Raw genomic sequence first — 12,225 nt, 5'->3', positions numbered from 1 at the left:
TTCATCATATTATATTAGTTTTTCTCTTATAATAAATATTCAAGTATTATATTGTATTTAAAAACACATTATAGTATTTATAAGAGATAATATAATACTTAAAAATATATTATGTTTAAAATAATATAATATTTAATTTTATTTAAAAATATATTATGTTTAAAATAATATAATATTTAATTTTATTTCTAATAAATATTATGAAGTTTTTTTTTTAATTTTTTAAAATAAAAAAACTCATTTAGGATCGGGTAGTCTGAAATCATATAAGACCGGACTCGGATAGTAAATCTCGAGCCCATATTATACAGGGCTTTTTGCCCCAACCCTAAAAAGCCTCGGGCGGGCCCGTTTAGGACCGGGTAGCCATATTGACAGCTCTACCCCAAACCGTTGTCGTTTTTCATGTTATGCTTGCTTCTCCTACATCAGTCTTCTTCTTTTTCTTCCATCATCATCGTGCTAGGGTTGGCAGAGTGCCAGTTTCGCCTTTCCTCTTTTCATTCGTTCATGTAACCCGCGCAATCAACTTAATCACGTGACAATTCACCAAATCCGTCACGCGCCTTCAACTAATTGGGGAAAAATAGTTCGAGCTTTTGAGATTGAAACACTTGAAAGATGCAAAAATTGGGAGAATTCAAACTACCTAATTTCTTCAATTACCCACCTTACTTCACGTAAATTCCTCTTTTTCTTCAAATTCTTTTTTTTTTTTCTTTTCAAATTTGACAAATTGTGCATATTCAATTGATTCAAGTAACTTCATTGGATATTTAATTAAAAAGTTCATTTTTTTTACTCTTTTATTTGCAAATTTCAATGCATAATTGTTATTTCTTATTGTGTGATTGTTAGTAGTGAAAAAGTGATTGACTTGTGGTTGATTAGGACTTTGATTTTGGATTCTGCTTTTTCAGTTTGCAGCCAGTAAGGGACACTAGAGAGAAACAAATACAGTTATGGAAAGAGCTTATTATAGATTACTGTAAAACACAGAAGGTTTTTGTGATTGCAATTGAAGATGAATTTCCACTTTTTACTAATACTGTAATTGAAAGTAAGCTTGAATTTCCTGCTTTTGTTGCCAATTTCCATGGGGGTTGTTGAATCGACGAGTCCTTTTTATAAACACTCGCTTGGTTTTGTGTTTTGTTTATTTCCACTTTTTTGTTGAATGATTGTTTTCGGATTTTCGATAGTGCAGGGTCTCTTACTCATGAAGCTAGAGAAGCGTTCCTTTCAGCCTTAGTTTCTGAGGGTATGCTACGTGTTTTTAGATTTGTAATGCTGGTAATTGGGTCGAGGGGGACATGTCTCAGGTTTGTTATTCTGTTTGACAGGACGAGCTGAATGGATGGATAAAGGACATAGGAAATGTCTTATTTTATGGCATCGGATTCAAGATTGGGCTGACATTTTACTACAGTTTGTAAGTTTGAATTTTAGTTTAATAATCACTTCATGCAAATAGGTATTTATTGCCTTGTGATTGAATTAGCTGTAATATTTATAGGCAAAAGATAATGGACTGGAAGATGGTGTGGTGACAATTGAGGAAATACGCTTTGGAACTGAATCTCAAGGAACAGGTAACATGCCGAATGATACCTGTAGGTTAGGTTGTATTTAATATTAGAATTTGAGATAGCTCAAGTTTGGAAATTATATCTAGTTCATTATAGGACTTGATGTGATACTTTTGGTTGATCTATGTAAAAATAGTATTGCTTTTCTATTTGTTTCCCACTAATTTGGTTGGATCAGGTCTTTTGGACGGGACTTTTTATTGTTAATGGTGATTGAGGGATAGACTGAAATTCAAATAGATATATTTCCTTAATTTTACTTAGGCTCAGCTAAAGATAAGATGAAAGTGATCATGGCAGAGAGCAGTGTTATCAAATATCCGCCGTGGCGGCGCTATGGCGGATATACATGGGGTTTTTGGGCTTGCTGCAATGGTAAATATTAGTGATATTGTGGGTTTTTCTGCCATAATCCACTATAACGGCGCTGCAAAGCGGCCAGTATGGCAGGAGTTTGGCTCTCGGACATAGACTGCCATCAACAACATTGACAGAGAGTCAATACCCCGAAAGTGTTTTTGGATATCCATAGTATAACATTCAGTGCTTTGTCTTTTATCTTTACATTTTAGTTGTGTTTGATATAGTATTTTAAAAAATGTTTATGCTCACATTAGGGTGATGGGGAAAGTGTGCAACTGCAAGCAACAAAAATGAAAATTCAAATGATTTGCTTAAAGAAGCTTTACACAATCATAAAACTAATAAAACTAATGTTAGTTAAAAAACTGTAAACAAAATTTACTGCAAGTGAAAGACTCGAGTTGCTAAAATAACAAGCTACATTTTTTTGCTTACTTATAGTGTAACGTTAATATCTAACCCTCCAAAATGGATAGAATATAAGCTCATGTTTAAATATCTAACTCGGTTAATTTCATTGTTAGAAGGCAACACCAAAACATAAGTTAGTGAGAAAGCTAGGCTTGAGGTTGACATATCTTTTCTGCCTTATATCCCAAATTCTTTATTTCTGTAAATTGAAAGTCATTCTTTTACTAATTTATAGGTAAAATCTTCATTGGACGTTTATTATTTGCTTAAACTTTCAGTACAAGTGGTCCTTTAACATAATGTCAGAGCTCGGTTGTCTTTCGTCTAACATCTGACCTTTGCCACTGCAAGTTTGTGTCCTGTACTATAAAATGAAACATTCTCAACAGAAAAATAAGAGGGTTGTTTAAGATTTTTGAATTGATTTAATCATGAGGAGCCGTATAAGGTGAAAATATCATTTAAGGTCATAGACTAGTATGAAATCTAAGAACAGTATACTAACAAAAACGATTAACCATTATAGGTGGTGGGAACAAGCTAAGATAAAATGGACATGTCAGCAAAAATATGCCATGGCACCTTGAGAACATTGTACTTATAGAGAACATTCTTACTTATGGTGGAGGGGTGATTATTGTTTTAAATGTAGATCAAATTGAAATACAGTGTAATTTGTCTAGATTCTAATTTTTTTTTGAAGTTATTCAAAAAGCAAGTTTGCGTGTGATCTGATTCCTAATGATTACTTTAAAATAGTAATTATTTAATCTTTTTCTAGTGGAAAGAACGGAATTAGGATCAAATATGCTGGGGTTTCCAATTTTCTTTTCTAACATTTAAGTGGAGTTGTGACATTAAAGGTTTAAGCTTTACACGCGCATACACAGTCTAGTACGACATAGACTCAGGGGTATGATATAACATATTTTGAAAATTATCAGACACGATACGGCTGTATAAATCACATAAAAGCCAGTATAAAATTAATATGAAAGTATGAACATTAAACTAAAGAGTGAGTCAATATTTTTATGCTTGGAACAAGTAATTTTAAAGATAATTGATATGAAAGTTCAAAATCTAAAACTAATAATGTCAAATTGTAAAATACAAGTAGAAGTATGTCTGACAATTACATAAAATAGAGTGGAACTGATAGAAGCCAACTTATATAGAAAAGTAAATAGGGAAAATCCCTTTGATCACAGAATGATAATTGCAGAACTTCAACGGTATGCACCTTCTCGATACCAAAATGACCTCTTTCCAATCAAAATCCAAGATATCCTCTCTCTCAATCACCCCCTCTATTTATAGACAACACTTTCATTCTCCTAATTAACTAACTCTTAGTCTAACTGCAGTGCAGTTACATATGAATATGATGGCTATTTTAAAATAAAAAAACTGCCTACTAATAAATAAACTACTGCCTATTAATGATAAAACTGCCTAATAATATTAATTAACAAGACCTTATTATTACTTCCTAATTAAGGCTCATATCTAATGGGAACCAATTCCAAAATAATGGAAATGTTTTATTGGTGACTGTCATGTTACCTTGTAACCATAAACTCACACCACACCATCACTTCTGGTGCTGCACAGAATAGATGCATTGTATTCAAGTAGCTTATGGGGAACGCCATGATGCCCTGAATTCAAAAGCCAATATGTTTCTTTGTAGCATAACTTAGCAAGTTAATAATATCATGAGATATATTATAAACATCATATGGTGCCAAGCAAACAGACTTATGGACCCCATCCCTCATTGTGAAACAAGAAGTGCCTTACGTTTACTTCACCTTGAGTGTGTTGCCTATTGGCATTTAGCCCTTAATCTACTTCGCAAACTTACATTTGTAAGTCTATCAGCTGTCTTTTTAAGGGCTTTTTATTATGATTAGATATACTGCTAATTCCTGCATGCTGGACTTTGCAATGGTTTTGACATTGACTCTAATTATATTTTATATACTGCAGAACTTCAAGGGATAGACAGAACTATTTTGAATCGTGCATTGAAACTATTAGAACAGAAGGGGAAGCTTGTGGTCTTTAAAGGAACTTCAACAGATGATGAAGGAATTAAGTTTTCTGTATAATTGTTTGTTTTGTGTTAGTCTGTTGAATCTTAATGAATTTCAAATGACTTCTTTGAAAGGTCTTGTCCTGCCTTATATGACTTGGCGAGTATGTCATCGGAAAAGATATCTAAGATCAAGCTGCCATCACCTGCTAGCATCTAATATTTTGGAATGTTGACAGTGTTAAGAGTTTAGCTTTGTCATGTAATCTTGGTTAGTCTAGTGAAACTGCATTCCGTGTGACATAATGAAATTCGTAAATGGGAGTCTGGGTCCCAAAAGCTTTTGTTATTGTAGACATTGGTATTATCAAATTAATAATACATATGTGATCTGCTTCATTTTATACTTGGTTTTAACAAAATCTTTTTGGCCCATTTTAATAATCAACTTGTAATATCAATGAAACTTGGATTGGCAGTGAATAAAATTGATTATGAGAGAATTGAATTTTGTATAATTGATTTTAACAGAATTGAGTTTAAAAGAATTGATTAGTGTTTGAATACAATGATATAGAAGTGATTATTATCGATTAATATTGTTTGGATAGTTTTAACAAAATTGATTTTGAATTGTACTATTACCAAAATGATAATAAATTCTAATACACCATTGTTGGTGTTACTTCTAAGGATATGATTTTTTCAATCAGATTAGCTTTTTTGAAAAGGGAAAAGGAGGACAATGTCACTTGGGCTTTAGAAGTGTATCAGACTATGTTGAATGACCAAGAAAATATGCCAAAGGTCATTGTCACTGATCGCGATACTGCGTTGATGAATTTGGTTGCAAAGGTGTTTTCTACATCATATGCATTACTTGGGAGGTATCAATAACAAAAATGTGAGAACTAAACTTAAGCATGTTGTAGGGACCAAACAAATCAAGGTTAAAGATGCAAAAATGGTCAAAGCTAGTGTGATAATGGAAAAGACATATTGAATGTCTGAAATGTTATAATAAATTCTTTTATAGAAGAGTTATGTGTCGAATCTGTAATACATTTTAGGAGGGTCTGTGATAAGTATTTGAATTTTATTAAAATATGTTGAAAGTACAATTCTATACCAAGTGGGTAAGATTGTTTGTGCATGTAGCGATCAGGTTAGACACTTTGAAAATACAACAACTAACAAAACTGAATCTGCTCATGCTACATTGAAGAATTGGTTGGGAAATAGTAATGGCGATTTATGTAAAGATTGGAACTCCGTGAACCAAATGATCCAAAATCAGTATAACGAGATACAAATATCATTTGGTCGCAGTATTATAGTATTAAAATATAGATTCAGAGACAACAATTTTTATTCGCAGTTGGTGGGCAATATAATTCAAGAGGGATTGAATTTTATTTATCATGAAGTAAAACGAGCTCAAAAAGTGGGTTCAAATAGCTCAAAGTGTGGTTGTACACTTAGAAAGACATACGATCTTCCATGTGCTAGTTTAATTTCAAAGAAGGTGAAACTTGATAGCCCCATAAGAAAGGATGGTATTTACACTCACTGGAAAAGGCTTCGGTTTGATGATGATGGTGTGATGAAGGACGATAAATAAAATATATCTATCAAGACCAAATGAGAAGTGATTCAAGAGAGGTTTTTGAAAATTGATGACAACATGAAATTGCACATCAAAGAGCAACTCGAGAAGATTTCCTATTCATAAACCACTTATTTGAAACCACCCTTGCAGTCGATAAAAAATAAAGGATGCTCCAAAAAAAGTCAAACCAACATAGAGTGACAATTCAACGATGTGATCTCTGTCTGATTTGAAACATGTTGACACACTTTTACGGATTCTCCAAAGGTGCTTGCATTAGAAAATCATCCCATTCACCACCTTTACCAAAAATCAATCATATTGAAGAGATTTCAATTTTTATGCACAAATACATTGTATAGATTGTAGATGTTAAGGTGACGGTAACATCGATTATCATGATGTTTCAGTTTTGCTTGGTAAAGAAGAGGAGAATCATACACTTGTCCACGAAGAACTTATCAAAGAGATTTTTCACATCCACCCTAATTTTACTAAACGAAATAAAGTGTATCAAGAAGTACATCTCTGGAATATGGGTGTCTCTCGTCTTGTTAGTAAAATCACACATAAAATGTCTCAATATTTATATCTCAATTTTTCCTACTTCAATGGCGAAAAACTCTTCTTAAATTAAGGTTCACATAGATCACTTGTTTTTTCGATCTAAAAAACTCACACTTGAGAATCGATTGCACTACCCAGACAATCAAAGAGTTGTGAAGTTCTATTATTGTTCACTCCCGATTGACAACAAAAGGAAGATACAGTGATGTTGAGTATATTTTATCATTACGAAACAAAAAATTGTATTTAAAGATTGCAAGATCAACCAAAGATATTCTAAAGATGTTGAAACGTCTTTAACTATCACTATGATAAAATGTAATGTTAAATTTACGTTAACAATTATTTATGTAATGTTACGATTATAATGTATGTCATATCAATGAATGATGCTAATTTATGTTACGTTTTCTACATCTGTTTTTTATTTTTTAAACACAACAACTTTCACAAATAAAGTCCCAAATTTTTTATAATTTATCAGTTTGTCCAAAAATACATTTCCCTATTTGAGTGGCATTTTGGATTTTTCACATGCACCCTTAGAAGTAATGCCCTTAAATTCGGTTTTGTTCAATTAACAATGATCGCCACTTGTTTCACAGTAAACACTATTTCCTGGTTTGTCTATCTGTGTAGTTTTTTAAGTCATGAAAAAAAGTCATATTTTTTAGGCTTACAATTGAAAATGGGAGGGTAAAACAAAGAAATTGAGGTTGATATTGTGTTTTTCTCGAAATCCTAAGGAGTGAGGTTTTCAATAAATAGGTGAAGAGGAAAAAAGTAGCTCTAAAAAATATTGGACAATTTCAATTTAGAATATCAACTCAAAGAGCCCTCCATGTGAAGAACATCGTCTATGATATTTTGCTATTGTACATAGATATATGATATTTCATTCACTGAAACATGAAATAATGGGAAGTGTGGTATATAAAATAACATTACAGTAGAAAAATTCATGCATAAACCTTTGACTTTATCACGTAAAATGAGTATATTTTATTTTAAATAAACTTCAATGTAATTAGGAGAAACTAAAGTGCAAACATAGGAATGAAGACAGGAACTGAGTGTGGTGTAAACTTAACAGATGATCACTCTGACTGAAACAAGCTGAGAACTTTTAAAAAGAATTTTCCTTTTCTTCACTAGAGCTAATAATCAATAAGCCTTGGTATCCCATTCAGCTATTACATTTTTTCAACTGTGTATTCCTATAACCCTATTGAACTACAATTACATGTAGTAGGCACAAATTGCATAACAAATATGTCCTCAGCAAAAAAAACAAAAATATATCATACAGATAAAGCTTACCAACTACTAGCAAAGAAACAAAAGATCCTACAGATTCGTAGAATTGGGATGAAAGAAAGATCCTTCAATCATATGATGGCGCAAGGCATTCATCCACCATATCCACAAGGTTTGGGTTTTCAAGTGCAGCAGCTACACGTTCTTTATCATTTAGTTGTTTGTTAACTGCAGCTTCAGTAGCATGAGATCCAGGTGCCACCCTGATGTCCACCTAACCAAAATTTAAATAACATCATCGACAAGCATAATCAATATATTAACAGCATATGAGTTTCAAACCTCAGTTGAATCTTTCATGCAATCTGTAATTACGTGGAATGTTTCTCTGTATTTAAAAATATGGAGGCAGCAGTAGATTGACGGTATATACTATCATACAATTAGTTAACATTTCACAATAGAAAATGTAGTAAACTAGACAAGAACAAAGTGTGGAACTGTGGAATATGGTTGAGATGCCATATAGAGATGGTAGCAAATGTAGACACTTGCTCAAGTAAGAAATATACCAGTGATAGAATATGTTCCTATCATTCAAAAAAACAGAATATGTTCCTATCATTCCAAAAAAAGAGTATGTTCCTATCATTCCAAAAAAAAAGAATACGTTCCTACCAAAGTAAATCTCACAAAGTAACACCATTTCAACTTAATAGAGCATTAGTGCCAAAAGAGAACTGGCTTAGAGGTAGGCACTAGCCGAAGTCTAAACTCTAGATATTATATAAATATGACTTCATATTTCCAGTCCAGGTTCCAAGTTTTAGTTAGAGCTCTCTTCCTTCTTAAACATCTTGGAAAGGCTTGTTTTCTCAGATGCTTTGAGTTTCAGCTCATGGGTTACTTGAAGGTATATATCTGCCTTCATCTGATTATCAAAGACAGATATTCGGGTGAATGGAGGAAGGATACAAAGGCAAGGATTAGAAGTGGTCTGGTTCGCAGGCAAACTGTTTACAAAACAAACTAGTTTCTTATGCCCAATCAACCTTCACAAGCGGCCAAACTGCTTTGGTTTAATAAAATCATATGTGGCTTCATTTTATTTCTTTCTATCATTTATTATCAAACTCAGATGTTAAAATTGAAGAATTGGCTTTTTTTGCCACCACAAGCCATGGATCCTGCCTTTCATGCGATCATAGCTTCCCCACAAGAAACCAAAAATAATAAGAGAAATGCAATATTATAACTTTTTTCTCAGCAATCCGTGTCTATTTTTATTTCTTTCTTAATTTGCTCCACTTCTTCGGAGCTAAGAATATCTGAAGCCTCATTTATAGAGGAGAAGTAGCTTGAGGTGAATGAGGAACAATATTGGCGATGGCGGATAGCGGAGAGCCAGAATCCCACCAAAGCAGCGCCGTTACAGCGGATTATGGCGTGAAAATCTGCAATATCGGCCAATAGTTGTCATTGCAAAATGCCCAAAAACCGCCATGTATATCCGCCATAGCGCCGCTATTTTATAACACTGATGAGGAAAAGGCTAAATGGGCATGCAATATATCGGTTTTCGTACCAATTTGGTTACCAAACTGTTATCTGCAACTAAGTTGAAGTTGAACTTTGAGATTGTGATGTGATCCAAACTGGGTGAGTGGAAGTTAGAGATTAAGATGTTTTTAAAAAATATAGAGTAAAAAGTAAACTGTGTTTGCTAGTTTGGTTCTGTTTAGTGAACTATGGTGCACCATATGAATTTAAAGTTAGGGAACTGTGTAACAGAGCATAAGTTAGTTTATATACTGTCCCAGTTCAGTTTGTTTTTTTGGTTTTTATGAACAGCACTATCTGTCATATGGATGGGAGTAATCAGGCATTGTATAAGGCATGAGGGTCAATATAGTATTCATGAGAGCGTGAAAATATAAGGGCTATAAGTAAATTATGTATGCTGTCATAGGTTGTTTAGTTGTCGGGAGTCTATATTGGTTGGTTATTGGTGTCATAACTTTGGTGTTTTCCTGTGTATTTGCAGTGACTGAGTAACATTCTATTCTTTGCACATCTTGTGCTTGGTGGATTCATGTTCATTAATTAGATGTCTTTAAAAAAAACTGATATTCTTTTTTAAGGGGATATTCTGTTGCAGTTATTGTTTCTGTTTTAGGAGGATTTCTGATCCCCTTGCACCTTTCATTTCCCTCTCAGTGAATTGAAACGATCAAAAACAACAAATTGAACCAATAAGAAAAAAGCTGTGCTGCCTATTCCACAATATACATCCCATGTATTTAATATTGATTATTCTATAAAGACCCAGAAAATTATTCAAGCAAGAACAAGATAATCAGAGAGCAGTTAAGCATCACGCAATAGTAAAGTTATAATTCAAACTCTCTTCTGTGTAAAGTCATAAGCCATCGTTACAAATGAGCAATTCATCACTTTTGCAACTAAAAATAAACCTCTCCCTATCTCTCTCTAAAACTATTTAAAACAATTCACAAGTGAAACAAATGTCATGATTTACATTCAAACAGATCAGTATTATGTAACAAAACAATCCAATATCCATCTATTAGTAAACTAAATAACATCATTGAACAAAACTTAGTAAAAAGAGAGAAAAAAACAGGTACCTTGTAACGCGAAGGCAAACTTCTCAAGAGCTTGACCCGTAAGCAAAGACCTATAACCGTTGCCATACTACAATGTTCCACTGTTGGAGTAAACGTAACCCTGAATCAAAATCATTCAATAACACAACCACATTAATCACACCAAGTATAAACACAAATTCAATAAACCAAATGCTTGAATCTAAATATAAAAAACAGTACCTAACATAACTATTTTTATCGTCGACTTCAACTGCTTCCTCGGTTATCACCTTGAGTTCTTCCAAAGAGTAAGGATGCTCAGGATCCTTGATATCTCTTATATGATGTGAGAATCATTAAGGATATATAACAGTTAATAAATCAATTTTGCATAATTTTGTAAGCAGAGAAATTCGATGAAAGTATAAAAAGGATATCGAAAATCTCAAGTTGATCGATTGGTTCGACCGCGTATTCATCGGCGGGAAGGGATTGAGTAGAACGTTGTTGACGCTGCTTCTTTTCGTAAATAACAGGGTTTGCGTTGATTAATCCAGAAACCATTTTTGGAATGCTGAAATTAGGTCAAAAAATTGAAATTCAGTTCCTATGAATGATTACGCAGGGGTTTCAACTTTCAATGAAATATATGAAGAATTAGATACATGAATTGTTAAAAAAATGAATAAATTGATGCATAAATGAAAGGATTACGGGGAAACAGGTGGAAATTTGCAACGGAGAATTTGTGGAAAAGGTACCTGGAGATGAGAAAAGAAAGAAGTTGGTCGGTGAAGAAATTCCTTCCTTGTAAGATGTGGCTACCGGTGAGGTTTACGGCGCGGTGGCTGTAAGTGTAAGGAGGCGGCAGCGGCTCTAAGGACGTAGGATGTTTTTTCTTCTCCAAAGATTTTATGGCTATCGGTAACACATAATTTTGAGTTTAGAGTTTATAAGATGTTTATTTTATTAGTTTATATTTTTTTTTATATTATTTGAAATAGTGTTTTATTTATAGTTTATCATTTTTTAATTATTTTAATAAAAGTTTATTTTTGTTTGTATATAATTTATTTTAATTTGAAATAAAATAATTATGTATTAGATTTATTTTATATAATTTTATATTTATAAATTAGTTGAACTGTTAATTTTATCAAACACCTTAGTTAACTTATCAACTATTTGTCTCAATCATCGGTCATAAGTTATAAGTTATCAGCTAACTTATGAGTCAACCACTATTTTTACCAAACTTATGTTGTGACTCATACATTTCAGAACCCGAAATTGTCCTCAAATGTTTTCAGAGATACATCTTTTAACTATTTTAACGCAGCCACCCCCATTTTTACCAAAAATCACTTCGGAGATCCATTTATGAAAACATTTCTAAGTCCACTTTTAACTATTTAAACGTCTGTATTTTGTATATTATATGGGTGTTTTCGGAGATTCATCAATGAATTTAACCCATAAAATTTTTGTTCACTCATTTGCGCTTATTTTATGTGAAAATGATGCGTGCGGAGATGCATATCTAAAAACTTGAGGCATTTTTTAAGTTTTGCCAAGGATTTGGGAGAACGTATAAGGGTGGGAAAAGAAATTGCCAACATATTAAAACTATTGAACCACATCTTTTAAAAATTAGATCGGTCATCAAATTGGTGAGGATAATGAGTCATTGGTTCATTGATCGAATCACTGGGTCACTGGTCGAACTGCGTGACTAAACCAAATTAAATTGGATAATTCGGTTAAATAAATCGGTCTTTATAA

General features: G+C 32.8%; 2 protein-coding genes across 2 annotated transcripts; one reads left to right on the top strand and one right to left on the bottom strand.

Annotated features, from left to right (window-relative positions):
- The first annotated feature begins 376 nt into the window (after window positions 1-376).
- LOC131651824 (vacuolar protein sorting-associated protein 25) lies at window positions 377-4,805 on the top strand. Its single transcript, XM_058921530.1, has 6 exons — window positions 377-680; window positions 921-1,060; window positions 1,208-1,261; window positions 1,344-1,432; window positions 1,517-1,592; window positions 4,356-4,805. The coding sequence occupies exons 1-6, from the start codon at window positions 622-624 to the stop codon at window positions 4,475-4,477; spliced, it is 540 nt and encodes a 179-aa protein (XP_058777513.1). The 5' UTR covers window positions 377-621; the 3' UTR covers window positions 4,478-4,805.
- Window positions 4,806-7,461: 2,656 nt separating this feature from the next.
- Window positions 7,462-11,379, bottom strand: LOC131651823 (protein AE7-like). Its single transcript, XM_058921529.1, has 5 exons — window positions 11,205-11,379; window positions 10,881-11,017; window positions 10,684-10,789; window positions 10,483-10,582; window positions 7,462-8,108 (listed from the first exon to the last, which is right to left on the bottom strand). The coding sequence occupies exons 2-5, from the start codon at window positions 11,005-11,007 to the stop codon at window positions 7,962-7,964; spliced, it is 480 nt and encodes a 159-aa protein (XP_058777512.1). The 5' UTR covers window positions 11,008-11,017; window positions 11,205-11,379; the 3' UTR covers window positions 7,462-7,961.
- Window positions 11,380-12,225: the final 846 nt, after the last annotated feature.

Source organism: Vicia villosa, linkage group LG2 (genome assembly GCF_029867415.1).
Source record: "Vicia villosa cultivar HV-30 ecotype Madison, WI linkage group LG2, Vvil1.0, whole genome shotgun sequence".
NCBI classification, from domain to species: domain Eukaryota; kingdom Viridiplantae; phylum Streptophyta; class Magnoliopsida; order Fabales; family Fabaceae; genus Vicia; species Vicia villosa.
The sequence above is the reverse complement of the archived record's forward strand: the minus strand, read 5'-3'. Positions and strand labels throughout refer to the sequence as shown.

Excerpts from the sequence above, each read along its gene's own strand:
- LOC131651824 (XM_058921530.1), top strand. The coding sequence starts at position 622 with ATGCAAAAATTGGGAGAATTCAAACTACCTAATTTCTTCAATTACCCA. Across the intron at positions 681-920 it reads AATTACCCACCTTACTTCAC|TTTGCAGCCAGTAAGGGACA; the intron begins GTAAATTCCTCT and ends CTGCTTTTTCAG. Across the intron at positions 1,593-4,355 it reads AACTGAATCTCAAGGAACAG|AACTTCAAGGGATAGACAGA; the intron begins GTAACATGCCGA and ends TATATACTGCAG.
- LOC131651823 (XM_058921529.1), bottom strand. The coding sequence starts at position 11,007 with ATGGTTTCTGGATTAATCAACGCAAACCCTGTTATTTACGAAAAGAAG. Across the intron at positions 10,583-10,683 it reads GATAAAAATAGTTATGTTAG|GGTTACGTTTACTCCAACAG; the intron begins GTACTGTTTTTT and ends ATTTTGATTCAG. Across the intron at positions 8,109-10,482 it reads GTTTGCCTTCGCGTTACAAG|GTGGACATCAGGGTGGCACC; the intron begins GTACCTGTTTTT and ends AATTTTGGTTAG.